The sequence below is a fragment of the Carcharodon carcharias genome, chromosome 14 (genome assembly GCF_017639515.1).
Source record: "Carcharodon carcharias isolate sCarCar2 chromosome 14, sCarCar2.pri, whole genome shotgun sequence".
Lineage (NCBI taxonomy): Eukaryota > Metazoa > Chordata > Chondrichthyes > Lamniformes > Lamnidae > Carcharodon > Carcharodon carcharias.
This window is the reverse complement of record NC_054480.1, coordinates 123,049,967-123,073,252: the sequence shown is the minus strand read 5'-3', so window position 1 is coordinate 123,073,252 and position 23,286 is coordinate 123,049,967. Positions and strand designations below refer to the sequence as shown.

The window sequence follows — 23,286 nt, the reverse complement described above, 5'->3', positions numbered from 1 at the left end:
GTGATGGAGGGAATGAATGTTTGTGGATGTGGTGCCAATCAAGCGGACTGTTTTGTCCTGGATGGTGTTAAGCTTCTTCAGTGTTGTTGGAGCTGCACTCATCCAGGCAAGTGGGGAGTATTCCATCACACTGCTGATTTGTGCCTTGTGGATGGTGGACAGGCTTTGGAGAGTCAGGAGGTGCGTTCCTCATCCCAGGATTCCTAGACTCTGATCTGGTCTTGTAGCCACAAATTTATGTGGCTGATGCAATCATTTTCTGGTCAATGGTAACCCCCAGGGTCTATTTCGGGTACGAAACTTGTGTCTTCGTCTGTGAGGGCAGATACAAAATATTTTCACTTCCACATTCTCCATGATAATTTCTCCTGTGAGGCCGACATTTACTTTCGCTACTCTCTTCCTTTTTATATACTTAAAAAAAGCGTTTACAATCTGTCTTGAAATTTCTGGCTTTTTTACTCTCATATTCTGTTTTTTTCTCCTTTCCTTAATCAACTTTTTGGCGGCCCTCTCTTGGTTTCTAAAACATCCCCAATCCTCAAAACTGGCGGCTGTGTTTTATAACATTGTGAGCCTCTTCTTTTAATCAAATACTGTCCTTTAACGTCCTGAGTGAGCCATGGACGGGTTTGCGTTGCTGAGTTTCTGAATGGAATATTATATGTTTTGTTGAACACATTTTGAGCTGTTTCTTTATGTATTTCCCAATGTTCATTTGCCCCCATAGATTTGAGCCTGTTTACCCAGTTAACCTGACCTCCCTGATGGAATTGGCTTTGACTGAGTTTCACTCCCAAACTCAGCATCAATGGATTGGCCTCTTGCTCTCCTGTCCAATCTCTTTCTTCCACCTGGACCATTCTCACACCCGATAAGATTTTCCTGGATTTGCAGACATGACCCTCGTGTTAAATTTTAAATTCTAACCGCCCACTTGTGCTGTTTGACCGGGCCGGGGGCCTGAGAAATATGGCCCGAGGATGCTCCTGCTGCCGGGCCTCACTCTGCCAACAGGCTCCGGGCCCCGGGCCCCGGGCCCCGGGCTCCGCTCATGATTCCGACGCCATTTTCTCGTTGTTTTTTGTGACAAGAAGAACCAAAATGAAATTTGCGGCAGGATCCGGGTCCCGGGCTCTGCCAGCATCAAAGATGGCGGCGGCCACGTGGCCGGCGGGTGACGCAAAAGGCATGCGCCGGTCTCCGGATGGTGACATCCGAAGAAGTCATGGCGGCCGCGGACATCGGCTTTCTCGGGCTTCAGGCCTGGCTCACGGAGCAGGCCGAGCGGCTGGGGATCCGCCAGGCCACCCCGGTCCAGCGGAGCTGCATCCCGGCCATTCTCCGGGGTGAGAGAGAGAGAGAGAGAGAGAGACCGCGCGGAGCCCGATAGAGCCCCCTCTCCCCCTACCCCTCTCCCCCCCACCCCTCTCCCTCTCTCCCCCCTCTCCCCACCCCTACCCCTACCCCTCTCCCCATCCCTCTCGCCCCTCCCCCCTCCCCTACTCCTACCCCCCTACCCTCTCCCCCCTACCCCCTCCCCTATCCCCCCCCGCCCCCTCCCCCTACTCCTATCCCCCCTACCCCTCTCCCCCCTCCCCTACCCCTCTCCCCTATCCCTCTCGCCCCCTCCCCCCTCACCCTACTCCTATCCCCCCTCCCCCTACTCCTATCCCCCTACCCCCCTCCCCTACCCCTCTCGCCCCCTTCCCCTACCCCTCTCGCCCCCTTCCCCTACCCCTCTCGCCCCCTTCCCCTACCCCTCTCGCCCCCTTCCCCTACCCCTCTCGCCCCCTTCCCCTAACCCTCTCGCCCCCTTCCCCTACCCCTCTCGCCCCCTTCCCCTACCCCTCTCGCCCCCTTCCCCTACCCCTCTCGCCCCCTTCCCCTACCCCTCTCGCCCCCTTCCCCTACCCCTCTCGCCCCCTTCCCCTACCCCTCTCGCCCCCTTCCCCTAACCCTCTCGCCCCCTTCCCCTACCCCTCTCGCCCCCTTCCCCTACCCCTCTCGCCCCCTTCCCCTACCCCTCTCGCCCGCTTCCCCTACCCCTCTTGCCCCTTCCCCTACCCCTTTCGCCCCTTCCCCTACCCCTCTCGCCCCTTCCCCTACCCCTCTCGCCCCTACCCCTACCCCTCTCGCCCCTACCCCTCTCCCCCCTCCTCCCTCTCTCCCCTCCTCCCCCACTTCCCCCCTCTCTCCCCCCCCCCTTTCTCTGATGGAGGTCTTGCCCTCTGACCCCAGTACCCACTCCTTACCCTCTGACTATTAACCGCTTTCTCAGTTCCAGTAGTGAAACCATTCAGTGGTTTAATTATTCTGTTTTCTCTTCCAGGACAAGACTGTATGGGCTGTGCCAAAACCGGCAGTGGCAAAACGGCAGCATTTGTTCTCCCCATTCTTCAAAAACTCTCGGAGGATCCGTATGGAATATTCTGCTTGGTGCTGGCTCCAACCAGGTAACAACTTTGAGCAGTCTTGAGCTGTCATTGAAATCCTTTGTGGTGGGACTCGGGCAGTCCTGGTTACCAGGCACAACTAAAGTGCAGACATAGTTGCCCCTCTGTCTGAGCTGAAGCTTTAAGCTGTTCCTTTTGGGATCCCTTCTACTAAGGAGGGTATAGACAGGCTGATGGGCTGATCAGCGGCAAACGGATAAGTGTGAGGTGATGCACTTGGGCAGGACAAACAAGGTACGGGAATACACGATGAATGGTAGGACCCTGAGAAGTACTGAGGAACAGAGAGACCTTGGTGTGCATGTCCGCTGGTCCCTTAAGGGAGTGGGACAGGTAGATAAGGTGGTTAAGAAGGCACATGGGCTATTAGCTGAGGCATAGAATATAAGAGCAGGGAGGTTATGCTGGAACTGTATAAAACGCTGTTTAGGCCACAGCTAGAGCATTGCGTGCAGTTCTGGAATCCGCATTATCGGAAGGATGTGATTGCGCTAGAGAGAATGCAGAGGAGATTTACCAGGATGTTGCCTGGGCTGTAGAGTTTTAGTTATGAGGAGAGATTGGATAGACTGGAGTTATTTTCCCTGGAGCAGAGGAGATTGAGGTGCATAAAATTATGAGGGGCATGGATAGGATAGATAGGAAGGAACTTTTCCCCTTGGTGGAGGGATCAATAACCAGGGGGCATAGATTTAAGGTAAGGGGCAGGAGGTTTAGAGGGGATGTGAGGAAGAATTTTTTCATCCAGAGGGTGGTGGGAATCTGGAACTCTCTGCCTGAAAGGGTGGTAGAGGCAGAAACCCTCATAACATTTAAGAAGTATCTGGATGTGCACTTGCGATGCCATGGCATACAAGGCTATGGGCCTAGTGCTGGAAAATGGGATTAGAATAGTTCGGCACTTTTTCAACCGCCGCAGACTCGATGGGCTGAAGGGCCTTTTTCTGTGCTGTAGATCTCTGTGACTCTATAAGAGACATCAAAGTGTATCAGTTCTTTGCTCTCCTTTCTGCATCTCCCTCCAGAATGTCTGTGAACAAGGACCTTGCAGTCCATGATCTTATTGTGGAGGAAAACATCAGCATCATGGCCTTGGCAGAAAGTTGGCTGAGAGCCGATGGCACCTCCCTCCTCATTGAAGTTCTATGTCTGGCTACACCTTTCACCACTTGCCCTGCCAGGATTGTCTGTGCGGCTCTTATAACTACTCCTCTGGCTCTTTCTCAACCTTTGAACACCTTATCATGTTCCACTTCTCTCACATCTCATTTCAAATCCCGGTTCTCTGCTGCCCTCTGAAGTACAGGAGAAATTTTCGTACCGAGATTTCTTTACCGTTTTCCTCCCTCAGCCTCTGCTCCCAGTGACTCCCTGCTAATGTCAACCTCCATCTGGTGGTACCATGTTCTCTCACCTCTTGCCTTAATAGTTTCTCTTAAGTACCTTTATATGTTGTTACATTAAAATGGGCTATATAAATACCACTTGTTCTGAGGAGGGCGGTCCCTCTGATAGGTCGAGTCTCACTGTGAGTGTCATGTTTTATACTAAAGTAAAGGCAGCAATCACTCAAAGTGGGTTCGTTTATTAAGACTAAGTGCATGAGAACAACTATACATGGATAGAAAGCTTGAAGATAGCAGTAGCAGAGATGTGTGTGCTGTGTTTTGCTCACAGGCAGAAGTGAACTGAGACTGGATCACATGGCACACTTCTAATGATGATGTGCTGCTATCCTTTAAAGGCAACATCCCTTTTTTAAAAAAAATTCATTCACGGGAACTGGGCTTCGTGACTGGGCCCGCATTTATTGCCCATCTCTAGTTGCCCTTGAGAAGGTGGTGGTGAGCTGCCTTCTTGAACCGCTGCAGTCCATGTGGTGTAGGTATACCCACAGTGCTGTTAGGGAGTTCCAGGATTTTGACCCAGCAACAGTGAAGGAACGGCGATATATTTCCAAGCCAGGATGGTGAGTGACTTGGAGAAGAACTTCCAGGTGGTGATGTTCCCATCTCTCTGCTGCCCTTGCCCTTCTAGTGGTCATGGGTTTGGAAGGTGCTGTCTAAGGAGAGTTGGTGAATTCCTGCAGTGCATCTTGTAGATGGTACACACTGCTGCTACTGTGCGTCGGTGGTGGAGAGAGTGAATGTTTGTGGATGTGGTGCCAATCGAGTGGGCTGCTTTGTCCTGGATGGTGTCAAGCTTCTTGAGTGTTGTGGGAGCTGCACTCATCCAGGCAAGTGGGGAGTATTCCATCACACTCCTGACTTGTGCCTTATAGATGGTGGACCTAAGCTTTGGGGATTCAGGAGGTGATTCCGCAGGATTCCTAGCCTCTGACCTGCTCTTATAGCCACAGTATTTATCTTTTTAAACAGACTCCCCCCACCCCCCAAGACCCAAGAAGTATAACTATTTACAATACATGTTCATGTTTAGTTATCATTACATAAGTGTATAAAACAGATAGATCTATGAGTGTCTAAAGTACAGAGATAATCTGCTGGTACGCCCAGATCTTGTAATGATAACCTTGTTGCTCATTGTGATCTGTGGGATTGTCATTCTTGGATGTTGTTCCTGGTTGTGTTTAGGATCTTGTTCTTGATGCAATAGGTGGTTGAGGATCTGGAATGGATCTGCTTTGTCCTCAGTTACACCTCACCATTGTGCCTTTGTGTGTCATGACTTCATAGGACCCTGGTTTTGAACAAATCCTTGTCACCGCCGCTGGTTGCCACGTCCCTTCTGTGGAATCCTGGATGTGAACTTGACCCAACTGTAAACCTGTCAATTCTGTACCTGCATTTTTCTCATGCATGTTGGTCATTTCTCTTGCAGTTTTAAAAGTTGCTGTCTAATTTCTGAGAGTGTGGAATGGGTAAAAGTAGGTAAATTGATATGCACTAGCCTGTCAAACATGAGCTTCTTCAGTGATGGAATAGTTGCCCTTAAAGGTGTCGCTCTGAGATGTAACATTGCAATGTGTAGATCTTACTTGGCCTGTCTACATTTGAGAATTGGGGATTTCACTGTGAATCATTCATTCATTCATTCATAGATCTAGGGTAATGAGGAGAAGTAGTGTGATCGATATTTCACTTCTCTTACATCCTGAAATTTCTTACCAATAAATTGTGGACTGTTATCCGTAATGATCTCTCTAAGCATACCAAATTAACTGGAAATAACGCTTGGGCATGTGTGATTGTTGTGTTTGACGTATTGTGCAATTGTTGAATAATGGGGTACTTGGTAAAGTAGTCAAAGTTACGATGAAGTCAGTGAAATGGACATGAAAGAGGTTGGATGTGAGTTTGGACCAAGGATGGGTCGGAACTTAATGTGGACTCAATAGTTCTTTGTGCTGACTTGGCATATGCTCTTGATATGCCTTGCACTTCTTGACAATGACTTCAATGTAATTGTACATACCCGGCCGGTTGAGTGTCTCTTTTGTGAGTCTTCTCGTCAGAGTTATGCCCAAGTGTGAATGATGAAGTTGTTGAAGAATATCAGGTTGCAAAGATTCCGGTACGATGACCTGCTTGCCTTTAAAAATGACTCCCTGGGAGGTGTGTAGCTTGTCCTGATAAGGCCAAAATAGTCTCAGGTGTTTGTGGACATGCTGAGCTCAATCAGGCCGTCCTTCAATGATGGTTTTCCACATTTTCTATAATATGGAATCTTTGCCATTTCTTCTTGCATTGCGCAAAATGTACCGGATCAGTGGACGGACTTGCATTCTCCTGTAGATGTAACTTTGCAGCTCCCTTGAAACTGACAATTTTGTTGAAACGTTCTGGATATTTCGATGTTAAGTCATGAACTGAAGTGACAGAGTAGTTTGAGGGTTATCTGCCTTGTGATGTCTGACTGATTCCATGGATTGTCACTAGTGGCGTACTGATGGACCTGTGGTCACTGGGCTTTCAGTTTCCATGATGAAGAAACATCTGTGACACCCAGGAGGATTGATTGTACTTGCCTCCAGGACTGTGGATCCTGCACATGGAATTAGTGAACCATTGTACGCTGACAGTTGCACAGAGGTAGGATTCACCATGGCCTTCTATGTCTGTGGATACGTGTCCTTCAGAATTCACAGGGGCAGTATGTTGCCGCTTATCCCTGGGACAATCTTGGCCAATAACATGTAATTACCAGCTTTCTTAGGACAGATAATTATAGTCTTGGTAAACACCAGACGGTGGGACGGCTTTTAAAAATTTTTTTCATGGGATGTGGGTGTCGCTGGCTAGACCAGCATTTATTGCCCATCCCTAATTTCCCTTGAGAAGATGGTGGTGAGCTGCTGCCTTGAACCACTGCAGTCCATGTGGTGTAGGTATGTTTTTCCACAAGGTCAATGGTGTGAAACCTGTATTCACTACTTTCCATCTCGTTGTGCACTTCATCGTCATTTTCTGGTTTGTCAATCACCTCGTGTATATGTTTCTGATGGGATACCAAATGGTCGTTCTTATTGCATCAAGGTCCCTGTTGTGTACGGTCTGTTTGGATCAGTGCATGGCTCTCTGTAGCTGCATCAGCCTTTGCTCTGGTGCACTGCCACTGTCAATGGCCCTTTCTGGCCTTGCAGAATTGATGGAAAGCTGGGCATTTCCTTGGTGCATGCAGAAGGCCACACCTTCCATAGGTCTCGCTAGGTTTAGGTGTTCCAGTGAGTTCATCAACAATTGGTGTTGTACGTAAGACCTGTAAGGTTCGTCGACCTGTGAGGATCACTTAATACTTACATCCTCTTCAGTGTTATACTTTTGGGCTTAGCTAGCAGATCTTTCTGGAATGCTTCCATGGGAGTGGATGTGATCACCAACTCAACAATTATGTCTGCTAGCTCTGTGATTGAAAAATCACAGTGCGTACCCTTTTCTCTACATCTGCTGATTGAGTGGTCTGTGGATTCTGTAGGCTGTGGTCGAAATGATATTAACCCTCGTTGATGAATATGGAAGTTTAACCTGATTCTGAACCAGTCTTCCAATGTAGTCCATATCTTCTGGGGATCCTTTAGCTTCTCCACTGTTAATCCTGACATGTTCAGCCTGTGTAGACCTTCATTCCCAATTGCTAGGTGAATTCAGACACACTTGAATCAAGAAACCATAGCTCTGTACACTGTTTAAATATTCTAAATTTAGATAAGTCAGCTGCATCCCAATTCAAACTGGGGAATTTTGTGGACATTTTGACAATATTCCTATGACCTTCCTCCTTGTTTTATTCAATTTATTGTTCAGCAACTCCCGAAGTCACCTGTTATAATCACAACCTTCTCTGGCCCGATTTTACGATGTTTTTTTTTGTTTTGTTTGACTCTCACTCACTCGCTATCAAACCGGCCCACACCCTGGTCACTCTGCTGTCCCGACTGAGCTAACTCGGTGCTGATCCTTTTGACGATTTGTGTTCCAGTCTCAGTTTCACTTTAGCCTGTGTCGTCAAAGCTTTTCTGTGTGGTCACCATGATTTCTGAGGCTATAAACTCGTTGTAGCCTGACCAAAACATCGAGGGTCTTTTCACGCTGTCTAGCATGATCTAAGGCTGTTCACCATGTTGTACATGTACTTAATCTTGCTGCCACACTGTTTGACCATTGCTGTGCACCATGTCGTGTTTTTTATAATTATATAAAGGCACCAATCACTCATAAGGGATTGGGTAAACGTGTTTGGGTTATTTACTTAGACTAGACACAAGAACAGCTCTACAAAGGTAGAAACCTTGAAAACATCAGCAGCAGAGTTGTGTATGCTGTGTTCTGCTCACTGAGACTGGATCACATGACACACTTCCCTTCTATTGATGGCATGCTGCTATCCCTTACAGGCACATTACAACAGTGAGAGTGAGCAGGACATCAAAACTGAGCTTGAACTAAGATGTATTTGTGATTTTTCTCAGAGAGTTGGCCTACCAGATTGCTGAACAGTTCCGAGTCCTGGGGAAACCTCTGGGTTTGAGGGATTGCGTTGTTGTTGGTGGAATGGGTAAGTATGTGTGTGGATATTCTGTCTCCTGTTATTTTGTTGCCCTTTTCCTGATACTATTTTATTCTCTGACCATTTCCCCAACAGATATGGTCACACAGGCTCTAGAACTTTCCAGGAAACCTCACATTGTCATAGCAACTCCAGGGCGCTTAGCTGACCACATACGGAGTAGCAATACCTTCAGCCTGAAGAAAATAAAGTTTCTGGTAGGAGAGAATTAATAAAAACTCAATAATTTAATATTTCTGACATTCGAGGTACTCATTTCCCATCAGCCCCAGTTCCTCACTGGGGTGCGAGGCCTGGGCAGGGTGGGGGGGGGGGGGGGGGGGGGGGGGGGGGGGGGGAAGCGGTGGTGGTTTCGGAGGGGGGTGGTCAGTGCTAATTTCCTGCCACAAGTTGGAGTATCATGTTCTATGACACACTGGGGCCCTCTTGTGGCAGAATGAATGTGGTGCTGCTCATCACTTGGAAGCAAGTAAGATTAGGGTTCACCCCACCCTCTCCCCATAGCCCTGTATCAATCCCAAACTAATCCCAGTACCCTGTGCTCACTCGCTCCATAGCCCCGTATCAATCCCAAACTAATCCCACTGCCCCGCTCTCTCCCCATAACCCTGTATCAATCCCAAACTAATCCCACTGCCCCACTCTCTCCCCATAGCCCTGTATCAATTAACTGGGATAGTTATATTGTGCAAGGTAGGGAGGGAGCAAAATTCTTAAGTTGCATCCAGGAGATATTTTTTAACCAGTACGTAGAAAGCCCAGCAAGGGAGGGGGCAGTTCTGGACCTAATATTTGGAAATGAGCCCGGGCAGGTGGAAGGCGTATCAGTAGGGGAGCATTATGGAGATAGTGACAGTAGGGGAGCATTATGGAGATAGTGACCATAACTCAGTTAGATATAGGATCATTATGGAAAAGGATAAATTTGGACTGGGAATAAAAGTTCTAAATTGGGAAAAGGTTAATTTTACTAAGATGAGATATGATTTGGCCCAAGTGAACTGGGAGCAGCTACTTGCAGATAAAACTGTGTCAGAGCAGTGGGAGGCATTCAAGGAGGATATAGTGAGAGGGCAGGGCAAATATATTCCCATAAAGACAAGGCGGGGGAGGGGGGCAAGTCCAGAGAACCCTGGATGTCAAGGGACATAAAGGTTACGATTAAAAAAAAGAGAAGCTTATGACAGATACCGAGGGCTCAATATGGCAGAATCCCTAGAGGAGTATAAAAAATGCAGAGGGGAACTCAGGAAAGCTAAGAGAGTGCATGAGAAAGCATTGGTGGGTATTATAAAGGAAAACCCAAAGGGGATTTTTAAATATATAAAGAGCAAGAGAATAACTAGGGAAAGAGTAGGGCCAATTAGGGATCATAGAGGTAATCTGTGTGTGGACCTGGAAGTCGTGGGTACAGTCCTCATTGAATACTTTGCGTCGGTCTTCACAATGGAAAAGGATGACGCAGGTGCAGACATCAGGGTGGGGGACTGTGAAATATTAGAGGAAATTAACATAGAGAGAGGAGGTTTTAGCGGACTTAAAAGTGGATAAATCCGCAGGCCCATATGGGTTGTATCCCAGGCTGTTGAGGGAGGCAAAGCGGGGAGATATCAGGGGCCCTGGCAGTAATTTTCAAAACCTCTCTGGCCACAGGTGAGGTGCCAGAGGACTGGAGGTCTGCTAACATTGTCCCATTATTTAAAAAGGGATAGACCAGGAAATTACAGGCCAGTCAGTCTAACTCAGTGGTGGGGAAGTTACTAGAAAGAATTTTGAGGGACAGAGTATATCTGCACTTGGAGAGACACGGATTAATCAGGGATAGTCAGCATGGATTTGTTAAGGGAAGGTCATGTTTGACAAATTTGATTAAATTTTTTGAGGAGGTAACCAGGAGTGTTGATGAGGGTAATGCATTTGACGTGGTTTACATGGGCTTTAGCAAGGCTTTTGATAAGGTCCCTCTTGGCAGACTGGTCAAGAAAGTAAGAGCCCAAGGGATCCAAGGTAAAGTGGCACATTGGATCCAAAATTGGCTGAGGGGCAGGAAGCAGAGAGTGATGGTAGAGGGATGTTTCTGTGACTGGGAGTCTGTTTTCAGTGGGGTTCCACAGGGCTCGGTGCTGGGGCCCTTGCTGTTTGTGGTGTACATATATGATTTGGACTTAAATGTAGGGGGTATGATCTGTAAGTTCGCAGCTGACACGAGCCGTAAACTGCAGGAGGATAGCAATGGACTGGCCAGGTGGGCAGAGCAGTGGCAAAAGGAATTCAACCTGGAAAAGTGTGAGGTAATGCACTTGGGGAGGGCTATCAGGGCATGGGATTACACTATGAATGGTAGGACCCTGGAAAGTACTGAAGATCAGAGGGACCTCAGTGTACATATCCCTGAAGGGCAGGTAGATAAGGTGGTTAAGAAGGCATATGGGATAATTGCCTTTATTAGCCGGGGTGTAGAATACAAGAGCAGGGAGGTTATGCTGGAACTGTATAAACTGCTGGTTAGACCACAACTGGAGTAGTGTGTGCAGTTCTGGTCGTCACATTATAGGAAGGATGTGATTGCTCTGGAGAAGGTGCAGAGGAGATTTACCAGGATGCTGCCTGGGCTGGAGGGTTTGAGCTATGAGGAAAGATTGGATAGGCTGGGGCTGTTTTCCTTGGAGCAGCGAAGGTTGAGAGGAGACCTGATAGAGGTGTGTAAGATTATGAGGGGCATAGATAGGGTGGATAGGAAGGCACTTTTTCCATTAATAGAGGGGCCAATAACCAAGGGGCATAGTTTTAAGGTAAGAGGTAGAAGGCTAAGAGGGGAGTTGAGGAGAAATTTTTTCACCCAGAGGGTGGTGGGAGTCTGGAACTCATTGCCTGAAAGGTTGGCTGAGTCAGAAACTCTCATAACATTTAAGAAGTATTTAGATATTCACTTGTGTTGCCATAGCCTCCAGGGCTATGGGCCAAGTGCTGGAAAATGGGATTAGTTTAGTCAGATCTTTGTTGACTAGTGTGGACACGATGGGCAGAATAGCCTCCTTCTGTGCTATAGGCGCCTATGTATCAATCCCAAGATAATCCCACTGCCCCACTCTCTCCCCATAGACCTGTATCAATCCCAAACTAATCCCACTGCCCCATCCCGTGGGGAGATGATGGCATAGTGGTACTGTCACTGGACTAGTAATCCAGATACCCTGGATAATGCTCTGGGGGTGACAGATGGTGGAATTTCAATTCAATCAACAAAATCTGGAATTAAAAATCTAATGATGACCATGAAACCATTGTCGATTGTTGTAAAAACCCATCTGGTTCACTAAAGACCTTGAGGGAAGGAAATCTGCCATACTTACCTGGTCTGGCCTACACGTGAGTCCACACCCACAGCAATGTGGTTGACTCTTAACTGCCCTCCGAAATGGCCTAGCAAGCCACTCAGTTGTATCAAACTGCTAAAGGAATCTAAAGTCTGAAAGGAATGAAACAGGACTGACCACCCGGTATTGACCCAGGCTCCGGAAAAGACAACGGCAAACTCGGCCCTGTTGACCCTGCAAAGTCCTCCTTACCAACATCTGGGGACTTGTGCTAAAATTGGGAGAGGCTGTCTCTCAGGCTAGTCAAGCAACAGCCTGACATAGTCATTCTCATGGAATCATACCTCACTGATAATGTCCCAGACTCCACTTTTGCCATCCCTGGGTTTGTCCAGGACAAGCCCAGCAGAGGTGGTGGCACAGTGGTATACAGTTGGGAGGGAGTTGCCCTCGGAGTCCTCAACATCGACTCCGGACCCCATGAAGTCTCATGGCAGCAGGTCAAACATGGGCAAGGAAACATCCTGCTCATTACCACATACCGTCCTCCCTCAGCTGATGAATCAGTGCTCCTCCATGTTGAACACCACTTGGAGGAAGCACTGAGGGTGGCAAGGGCACAGAGTGTACGCTGGGTGGGGGACTTCAACGTCCATCACCAAGAGTGGCTCGGTAGCACCACTACTGACCGAGTTGGCCGAGTTCTAAAGGACACAGCTGCTAGATTGGTTCTGCGGCAGGTGGTGAAGGAACCAACAAGAGGGAAAAACATATTGACCTCATCCTCACCAATCTGCCTGTCGCAGAAGCATCTGTCCATGACAGTATTGGTAGGAGTGACCACCGCACAGTCATTGTGGAGACGAAGTCCTGCCTTCACATTGAGGATACCCTCCATTTTGTTGTTTGGCACTACCACCGTGCTAAATGGGATACATTTCAAACAGATCTAGCAGCTAGACTGGGCATCTATGAGGTGCTGTGGGCCATCAGCAGCAGAATTATACTCGAGCACAATCTGTAACCTCATGGCCTGGCATATCCCCCACTCTACCATTACCATCAAGCCTCTGGTTCAATGAAGAATGCAGGAGGGCATGCCAGGAGCAGCACCAGGCATAACCTAAAAATGAGGTGTCAACCTGGTGAAGCTCTAACACAGGACTACTAGTGTGCCAAACAACGTAAACAAGTGATAGACAGAGCTAAGCGATCTCACAACCAATGGATCAGATCTAAGCTCTGCGGTCCTGCCACATCCATTCATGAATGATGGTGAACATTTAAACAAATACCTGGAGGAGGAGGCTCCACAAATTATCCCCGTCCTCAATGATGGGGAAGCCCAGCACGTCAATGCAAAAGATAAGGCTGAAGCATTTGCAACAATCTTCACCCAGAAGTGCAAAGTGACTGATCCTTCTCTGCCTCCTCTGGAAGTCCCCAGCATCACAGATGCCAGAATTCAGCCAATTTGATTCACTCCACATGATATCAAGAAACGGCTGAAGGCACTGGATACTGCAAAGGCTACGGGCCCTGACAATATTCCGACAATAGCACTGAAGACTTGTGCTGCAGAACTTGCCGCGCCTCTAGCCAAGCTGTCCCAGTACAACACTGGCATCTACCTGGCAATGTGGAAAATTGCCCAGGTGTGTCCTGTACACAAAAAGCAGGACAAATCCAACCCGGCCAATTACCGCCCCATCAGTCTACTCTCGATCATCAGTAAAGTAATGGAAGGGGTCATTAACATTAACAAGCGGCACTTGTTTAACAGTAACCTGCTCACTGATGCTCAGTTTGGGTTCTGCCAGGGCCACTCAGCTCCTGACCTCATTATAACCTTGGTTCAAACACGAACAAAAGAGCTGAACTCCTGAGGTGAGGTGAGATTGATTGCCCTTGACATCAAGGCAGCATTTGACCGAGTGTGGCATCAAGGAGCCCTAGCAAAACTGGAGTCAATGAGAATTGGGGTGGTGTTTCGGGGGGGGGGGGGGGGGGGGGGGGGGGGGGGGGGGGGGGGGGGGGGGGGGGGGGGGGGGGTGGAGGGGAAGCTCTCTGCTGATTGGGGTCATACCTAGCACAAAGGAAGATGGTTGTGGTTGTTGGAGGTCAGTCATCTCAATTCCAGGACATCACTGCAGGAGTTCCTCAGGGTAGTGTCCTCAGCCCAGCCATCTTCAGCTGCTTCATCAATGACCTTCCTTCCATTATAAGGTTAGAAGTGGGGATGTTCGCTGATGATTGCACAATGTTCAGTACCGTTTGTGACTCAGATACTGAAGCAGTCCACGTCCAAATGCAGCAAGACCTGGACAATATCCAGTCTTGGGCTGACAAATGGCAAGTAACATTTGCGCCATACAAGTGCCAGGCAACGACCATCTCCAACAAGAGAGAATCTAATCGTCCCTTGATGTTCAATGGCGTTACCATCACTGAATCCCCCACTATCAACATCATGGGGGGGTTACCATTGAACAGAAACTGAACTGGACTAGCTATGTAAATACTGTGAAAACAAGACCAGGTCAGAGGCTAGGAACCCTGGGATGAGTAACTCACCTCCTGACTCCAAAGCCTGTCCGCCATCTACAAGGCACAAGACAGGAGTGTGATGGAATAATCTCCACTTGCCTGGATGAGTGCAGCTCCAGCAATACTCAAGAAGCTGGACACCATCCAGGACAAAGCAGCCCGCTTGATTGGCACAACCTCCACCATCGACGCACAGTAGCAGCAGTGTGCACCATCTATAAGATGCACAGCAGGAATTCACCAAGGCTCCTTCGACAGCAACCTCCAAACCCACAATCACTACCATCCAGAAGGACAAGGGCAGCAGATAGATGGGAACAGCACCACCTGGAAGTTCCACTCCAAGTCACTCACCATCCTGACTTGGAAATATATTGCCATTCCTTCACTATCGCTGGGTCAAAATCCTGGAACTTCCTCCCTAACAGCACTGTGGGTATACCTATACCACATGGACTGCAGCGGTTTAAGAAAGCAGCTCACCACCACCTTTTGAAGGGCAATTAGGGATGGGCAATAAATGCTGGCCTAGCCAGCGATGCCCACATCCCATGAATGAATTTTTAAAAATCGATCCCAAACTAATCCCACTGTCCCGCTCTGTCTCCATAAGCCCTGTATCAGTCTTGAACTCATCCCACTGTGCTCCATAGTCCTTAGCAGTCTGCTCCATATATATTTCATGTTTCCAATAACAGGTGTAAGGTTCTCTACTTCCATCACTCCATGGCAGGCCATTGTCTATTGCAATAACTGTGTAAATACCTCTGTATTTACCCCCGTCTTAGTGACAATTTTAAATTCTACAACCCGAGACAATGTTTCTCATTCACTCTATCAAAACCCTTCATCATTTAAACAAGACTATGTTAATAGAATTACCTGGAAAAACTCAGCAGGTCTGACAGCATCGGCGGAGAAGAAAAGAGTTGACGTTTCAAGTCCTCATGATCCTTCAACAGGCTGAGTTTTTCCAGGTGAGTCTGTTTTTGTTTTGGATTTCCAGCATCCGCAGTTTTTTGTTTTTAAGACTATGTTAATGTTCCTCTGCCTGTCTCACCTTACCTTCCCCTCTAAAACTGGCCCTCTCTTGTCCCCAGTAAACTGATCCCAAAGCGCAAGGACCCTGGGTGCAACACTGCCCAATGTCTCCGAATATCCATTTCCTTCGCGCTGTGCCAAAGTGCAGGGATTGCTCACCATAATCGCCCTGCACTGGGGATGTTCCTCGCTCAGTGAGCAACATCACAGCTGAGATGGGAGTCGCAGAGCTATAGAACTGTTTCAATTTTGCTGCTTCCATTTAGCCATTAATGTGCTTTTGCTCTTTGACCTAGGTATTGGATGAAGCTGATAGGCTGTTGGAACAAGGCTGTACGGATTTCACGCAGGACCTGGAGCAGATTCTCGGCGCTGTCCCCACCCAAAGACAAACACTGTTGTTCAGTGCCACCCTCACGGACACATTACAGGAGCTGAAGAAGATCGCCATGAACAAGCCTTTCTTCTGGGAATCTAAGACTGAGTAACTAAAAATCTAGCATGGGGTTAGATACAGAGTAAAGCTCCCTCTACACAGTCCCCATCAAACACTCCCAGGACAGGTACAGCACTGGGTTAGATACAGAGTAAAGCTCCCTGTACACTGTCCTGTGAAATGGGAGCATTGAGAGTGACCCTGGTGATCTGTGGAGAACTTGCTGGTGTTGGGGTCTGAGTAACGTGTGATATTTTCAAGGGTGGAGATGAGCTTCTGACAGGGTGCTGCTATGGGAGGAGTAGCTGTACGGAGAACATTTGTACCCAGCTGCTCTGTTTGTGTTTGCCTGTAGAGTTCGCACAGTGACTGAGCTGGATCAACGATACCTCCTGGTTCCTGAACGAGTGAAAGAAGCTTTCCTCGTGCACATAATCCAAAAGATTCAGGATGAACATGAGGATTGGTCCATTATCATTTTCACAAACACATGCAAGTAAGTTCCTTTTGTGCTCTTGAGTTTGTGAGGGGGAGAGGTAAATGTGAATGTGCATCTGAGTGTACTCACAGGTGTGTGATTATGATCCCGGATGGGTGTGTGTGTGTGGCACACAGGATTACTCACCACAGCCCCTTCAGTACGTTTGGATCTGATTTCAACTTTGTGCTTTGCAGAATGTGCCAGGTCCTGAACATGATGCTGCGGAGGTTCAGCTTCCCGTGTGGGGCCCTTCATTCCATGATGAAGCAAGTGAGTGGCTTCTCAGTCTGGAATCACACCAACATCGATCTAATCTTATCGTCAGAAGTTCAAATTAAAAGTAAAGTTGCTGATTTTGATGAGTAATTTAATTTATAAATACATATTTAAAAATAATTTACATCTTCTACAAGTGACTAGACCTTACAATTCTGTCTTAGAGTTAGTAGTTTTAGGATGGGCATCAAACACTCCCAGGGCAGGAACAGTATGGGGTTAGATACAGAGTAAAGTTCCCTCTACACTGTCCCCATCAAACAGTCCCAGGACAGGTACAGCATGGGGTTAGATACAGAGTAAAACTCACTCTACACTGTCCTCATCAAACACTCCCAGAACAGGTACAGCACGGGGTTAGATACAGAGTAAAACTCACTCTACGCTGTCCCCATCAAACACTCCCAGGACAGGTACAGCACGGGGTTAGATACAGAGTAAAGCTCCCTCTACACTGTTCTCATCAAACACTCCCAGGACAGGTACAGCACAGGGTTAGATACAGAGTAAAGCTCCCTCCATAGTGTCGAGGGAGCTTTACTGTACCAGACAAGTACAGGGACCCTGGGATGGATGGGGCCTGCTCTGTGCTTTGCTCTAATTGGTTGTTTTCTCTCTACAGAAGCAGAGGTTTTCCACACTGTCCAAGTTTAAGTCGAGCATTTTCAAGATACTCGTGGCCACAGACGTCGCTTCTCGGTATTGCATTTAATGTCCAAAACCTACTGAGGGTGTGGGGGTGGTGGGAATATACTCTGGAGGCAATGCCTGCGACTCCTGCTCCACTAGTCACAAATCCCTAATGCTGCTTTTTTTCTCCGCAGTGGTCTTGATATTCCCACAGTCCATGTCGTCATCAATCATAACACACCCGGATTGCCAAAAATCTACATCCATCGGGTTGGGCGCACAGCAAGAGCAGGTAGTCAGGGGCGTTCCAGCTTCTCTCCTTCCATTGCCCTCTCCATTCCCTGGCCTGTGATGAAATAGATTTAATCATTCTGTTTTTGTAGGTCGACATGGCATCTCCATCACTCTTGTTACTCAGTATGACATTCACCTGGTTCATGCAATTGAAGAAGAAACAAGTGAGTATCATCTTTGTGGGGGGTGGGGTTGTCTATGCCCAGAGCAGGATGAGTGGATGGGGGTATGTGTGCACAGACTGCAGTTTGCAGATGTATTGGTTAGCTAAATAGCTCCAGACCTTTCATCTTTGATAGGTTAACACTTCAAAGGTGTAATTATTTCCTCAACAGAGACTAAACTGAAGGAGTTTCCTGTGGATGAGGAGAATGTGCTGAAGATTCTCACACATGTGAATGTGACTCGGCGAGAGTGTGAGATTGTAAGTAGCTGCTGTTGGCCAAACCCCTTGGTGAGGTTTTCCATTGCGGGGATGTGAAATGACTTCTTGTTTGGGACCCTGCAGTCGCAGGTTTCTGTGGGCAGTTTTCCCACTCTGGTGTATGTTTTCTGATTTTAATCAGATGGGAATTTTGGCAGCACTGATTTTAATCTGTTTCTGTTTAATTCCAGGAATTGGAGTCAACTGACTTTGATGAGAAGAAGGAAATCAACAAAAGGAAGCAGATGATTCTAGAAGGAAAGGTACACTGGGGCAAATGTTTAGCTCTTGCTGAACAGTTACTAATAAGCAGAATCTTTATCTTAACAGCCTTTCCCTGATTAGGAAATGGAGTAAGGCAGTTTTCTTTTAAATCAGTCTCTCCTGCCAATGCAAAATGGCAGTGTGTGCATGCAGAGAAATCTACTGATGTCAATCTGTTACTGCCGGGCTGCCAGTATCAGTCTTTGCGTGTGTAGACCTCTGCATAATTAAGGGCTGCGTAGTGTGATGACATCAGAAGGATTGTGAATTTCAAAATTCAGCAGTTCCTGGGGAGTGTGTCAGTTGGCATGGGGAGGGTCCCTATCCACTCTGGGGAATCCCCAGTCTATGTGATGGGTATTGTGATCAAGCACATACATTTGCTTTCCCCAGGCTTTATGTATGACAGACAGTAAATCATTGGATTTCACTGAAGACTACTATCAATCATTCCTTACAAAAATGCCTTTTTTTAAGCTGACTAGCTTTATGAATACTGTTACAAGCAACTGTGATTCATTCCAGCATGGTGTCTATGACAGAGTACAGTGTCTTACCTTAAATACAAATTAATACAATTTCACATTACTTTGAGTGTATGTGAAAAGAATGCTGCTGCCCAGCTGTGATCATTTCAGCAGTGCCATCTTTGGTCCTGGCCAGTGCTGACTCAGGCACTGCAAATTACATCACAGAGCAACACACTTGGACCATGCAGTGTTGGCAGGAAACGTAGCTTTTTTTTTAAACTCTTTCATAGGAAGACAGTATCACTGGCAAGGCCAAAATTTGTTGCCCATCCCTAAATGCCCTGGTGAGCTTCCAGACTCAGCCCTGGAATTGAAGATGTAATCAACTCCACCCCTGTAACCTGGTTAGTTTATGTTGATTTTGTTTTTTTTAATCTGGTTAAAGGACCCAGATATGGAGTTACAGAGAAGTAAGGAGCTGGCAAAAATAAAGGAGGGGAAACGGAAATTTCAGCAGAGAATGCGAGAGACTCTGGAGAGAGAAGCAGCAACTCGGCTCAAACACAAATTGCTGAAGAAAAGAAATCAACAGAAGGAAGCAGGGAAAGTGAAGGGAGAGGCTGGAATATGATCACTGGACAAAGGCTCGTGATACTGGGCACTTTCCAGGTTGAAACCTAACAGAAGTGGGATTTTGTAACATTGATTTGCTGCAGTGCAGACAATGCAGGAACTGAAACATGTTCTAATTTCAATAGAGTGTTAAATATCAGTTCTACAGACATCATTGTTTCCTTTAAGGTTGCTGCTCCTTCCATGTGTGGTGGTAGGTGAGCATTTTGCCCTCATTTGCATAAAAATCAATACATAATTGCTCAGATGTATTTGAGCTGAGAATTCCTGCTTTGAGTGCTACAGAACATAACAGTTCCAAGAAATCTCCTACTGCCTGTGTTGAGCAGTTTGGGTTAATATGCTCCTTGGCGTTTAGAAAAATGTGAGCTTAATGAATGAAATAGAAGGCTCTGAGGTATATTTCCCCTTGTGGGGAAATCTAGAACTAGGGAGCAGACTTTCATAAGGTTTCTCCCATTTAAGACAGATGAGGAATTTCATTAATTGTAAGTTAGTAATTGTAGGTATTTACCGAGATAAATGTTTATCTACTAGGATGAGAGGTTCTAGTTTTCTTGTAAATTCAGTGCTGTTCAGTTATTAGTTGAGGAACTCGTTTACTCCATTTTATGAAACTGATCATTATAAATGATACTGTGTAACATTGCAAACAAATTCTGGCACAGACTACAAGCAAATCTTAAAAGGCATTTTACTCCAGTTTTTATCAAATATGTCCTAATGAAGGAAATGTCAAACATTTAAACTAAATAGAGGAACAATACGAAATAAAAACTGATGCCAGTGTTTATGCAGAGCTAATTTTATTAATGGTTCATGTTACAGACAAATAGGTTTAAAATAAAACAATTCAGACAGATTTGGAAAAACACATTTTCCACTGAACAGATGCAGAACCAGCACCAGGATAGGCATGGATTTAAAATTGGAATCTCCCTGCTACACAAAGTAAAACAAAGCACAGCGTAAGTCAACCAATGGAGATTGTTTTTGGGGGTTGGGGTGGTGAATGAAGATGATCTCCAATGGATTCTATCTTTTACAGAGGGCTCACAGCTGAATCGAATTAACTACCATAAACAAATGCAACTATGAACTTCTAACAATTCTGCCAGGAAGCCAAAAAAAAAAAAATTCATAAAAGGAGAAGCCCCTTCCGCCAGACCCTGTGCCCTAAAATATCTTGCCACTTGACAGGAGGGTCTAGTGGTCACACCCATCCCAAGTCCACAGCAGCTGCCTGTCAGACTGCTGGTCACCAATAGGATCAGCATAGCTGAGTAAAGAGTAATGGAGGGAGCATAGCTACCCAAAACCATACACTATACGTACAGCCATTAGAGACAACAGGCTAACCCAGTGCTCCTCAGCAACACAGCCTTCGCCTTCAAATCAATATGGTTGCTACCACAGAATCAATGGGATCGACGGTTAGCAAAAAGGGATTAGGCAGTGAAGGGGTGAGGCCAAGAGTGGAACAAGCCTCACTACTTGTGCATCTGTCCTGCCTTCAGATCAGAACCCACTCGAGGGCAAAATCTGTTTTAAAAGTGAGGCAATAGTTGAAAGCCAAGACCTGTGGTGACGTTCACCTTACACAAATGTTGTGCCTTCTGTTTATAAAATTGAATTTCTGGACAGTTGCGAGGGTTCTTCAATATTCCCTACAGTGCAACACATGGGGTTAGTTGCCAGGCCATTTAGAAACTTGCTGTATTACAGCTAGCTGTACCTGCCTTTCTCTGCCTGATGATCAGAATTTTCTCATGTGAATTCATGTGGGAAAAGGCAGAATTTGTAGACCAGTGATGGCCAGCTTTTCTCTGCACAACAGCAACTAGGCAAAGTGTGCCATACACAGTATTACAGACGAAACCCTTTTATACACTCACCCTAATGCTATTTGATTAAAACCCCAGCCTTTATTATTCACTGTTCCAGACTGTAGCCCTGAACATCATATATAGATGCAAGAGACAATTGTCCAGGCTGTTAACTGTTTGCTTCTCGTTAGTGGTGGAAAGTTCTTCACTTTCCAAAACAGCTTCGGTTTAAAACGAGTTGTTGTTAGATTGGGGGAAGGATCAGGGCTGTATAGGAAACACTGCCAGTCTCTGCACAATACAAGTCTTTGTACTGGCATCAATACATATAAAGGTTTTCCTAAATGTATTTGTTTAAAAGAATTCAGTAATTAATGCAAATGACACTGAAATTAATGAAACAGGTTAAACTTGGTACTTTAAAAGGCTTTCACTACCCAATTTCTGGTTAACCTGTTACCAAGAGATTCGTTACAATGTTCAGTTGACAAGAATTAAACAGCCACCCAGATAATTCTTGATGTGTTCCTGCTGAGTCCAGCACCCAGCACCTCACTTCCACGTGAAAAACATTCTTGCACCCCGGCTGCTTTACTAAAGCTCTCAATGTCAATGTAAACACCTGCTTGCCTAACAGAGAGAGACGGCTGCAGCCACTCTCCTGCCTCCCTGGATTCATTGTGGCTGGTCTAAAGCAGGGACCAGTTACCCACTGCTGCAATCCCTTTTCTGATCTCATCACGCTCGGACAGCTAGAAGCTAAAACAAACCATTTGGAAGCAGATCGTCTCAGACACAGAACATGAGAGGAAAAACATCCATAGTGTAGCCGATTAGGGTGGGTTTGAAAACCTCTTCCATGGACTAACCAGTCATGGTTTGACTGATTGCTCTTTCCTGAGGAGCAGTGGCCAACATCAGCTTTTCCTGTAGTTCTGTGCATTTCTAATAAAAATCTAAAACTTGCAAAAAGAAAACTCTGAGGAGCAGAATTCTCCCACAGCCCAGTGCTGGAATCTGACAGACAGTCCACAGTTAACCCTTCGTGAACCCCAACTTGGAACACGCGTTAAAACCATTTACTGCAGAAAGTTTGAGAAAGCAACATGAAACGATAGCACTGGGCAGAAAGCCTGAATCTTGAGATCAACTCATGACTTTGAAGTGGATGAAGGGGGTGGAGGCACAAGGCAGCTGTGTCAACTGGGTTTTGCCAGAAATTAATCTTTGCTTCTCGACGGTCTAACTGCTGAAATTTACAGTTTAATCGCTGATTATAGCGTCCAGAGCACAACTGAGAGATAACATTCCCTTTTATTCCCAAAACCAAGAAGGTCTCCCACAGCCTCCAGGAACGGGTTGTCCGGATGTAGCAGGTAACTGTTAGTTTAGTGCGAGCCCCTCCTCTCTCCCTTGTTTGACGAGCTGGGAGCAGGGTCTCAGCAGCTTGTGATATTCTTTCCAAGGGCGAGTTGCATGGTAACAGTAATAGAGTTTAGTAGATGTGTGAGACCAGGCCTGGCCCGGCTGACAAGGCGCATAAGTGCCCTCTATTCCTTCGTTCCTCCAGTCAATCTCCTCGTCTCAATCTGCTAGCAGTGGTCTTTCTCTCTCCTCTCTCCCTTTTTCTCTTCTCTTCCTCCTGTTTGGTTGGTTTTTCTCTCTCCTGTTGCTCTCTCACAGTTGATGCCTCGGTAGTCGCAGTGGAAACAGGTATCCATTTTTGTTTTTATTCCCCAGATTGAATTACTGTTGAACTAAGCTTGGCTCAAGCCTAGCTCTCCTCTCCTTAACCTGGACAAACAAGGAGGCACGTCAAACATCAGCAAAAAAAAAACTACTAGACTCTCCCCATTTCCTCAATTTTCACCCTTTTGATACTAGAGTCACTAGAAAATTTTATTCCAGGAAACGGATAGACCTGACCAGAGGCCACAATCCCACCCTGCCCTCCCTCCTGCATGCGACACCTCGCCCTCACGCCCAGCCCACGGTGCCACTCCCCACCCGCTCTCCCACCCCAGCCACATAGCCCTCTACTTCCCAACCACTGTCTTCCCAGATCCTGTTCCTCAAATCCCCACTTTCCCTAATCATTACCACCCTCCACATTTCCCAATAAACCCAGTAGTGACACAGCAAGGACAGCCTGGGTTAGATACAG

General features: G+C 46.8%; 2 protein-coding genes across 5 annotated transcripts in view; one reads left to right on the top strand and one right to left on the bottom strand.

The window, feature by feature from the left end:
* Positions 1 to 1,202: 1,202 nt before the first annotated feature.
* On the top strand, positions 1,203 to 20,085 carry ddx49 (DEAD (Asp-Glu-Ala-Asp) box polypeptide 49). The gene is made up of 13 exons (XM_041203885.1): positions 1,203 to 1,349; positions 2,333 to 2,456; positions 8,386 to 8,471; positions 8,559 to 8,680; positions 15,685 to 15,872; positions 16,180 to 16,320; positions 16,500 to 16,575; positions 17,204 to 17,280; positions 17,406 to 17,503; positions 17,595 to 17,669; positions 17,841 to 17,929; positions 18,121 to 18,192; positions 19,109 to 20,085. Exons 1-13 carry the CDS (start codon positions 1,208 to 1,210, stop codon positions 19,292 to 19,294), a joined length of 1,476 nt encoding a protein of 491 aa, XP_041059819.1. The 5' UTR covers positions 1,203 to 1,207; the 3' UTR covers positions 19,295 to 20,085.
* The window catches only part of upf1 (UPF1 RNA helicase and ATPase), a 106,574-nt gene continuing 103,373 nt past the window's right edge, over positions 20,086 to 23,286 (bottom strand). For all 4 annotated transcript variants that reach the window (XM_041203882.1, XM_041203884.1, XM_041203881.1 and 1 more), the window contains exon 24: positions 20,086 to 22,916. The gene's annotated coding sequence lies outside the window, so the exon portion shown is untranslated. The remainder of the gene's footprint in view (positions 22,917 to 23,286) is intronic.

Coding starts and splice junctions, on each gene's coding strand:
- ddx49 (XM_041203885.1), top strand. CDS start 1,208: ATGGTGACATCCGAAGAAGTCATGGCGGCCGCGGACATCGGCTTTCTC. Junction 16,321..16,499: donor ATTTTCACAAACACATGCAA/GTAAGTTCCTTT, acceptor TGTGCTTTGCAG/AATGTGCCAGGTCCTGAACA. Junction 17,504..17,594: donor TGGGCGCACAGCAAGAGCAG/GTAGTCAGGGGC, acceptor CTGTTTTTGTAG/GTCGACATGGCATCTCCATC.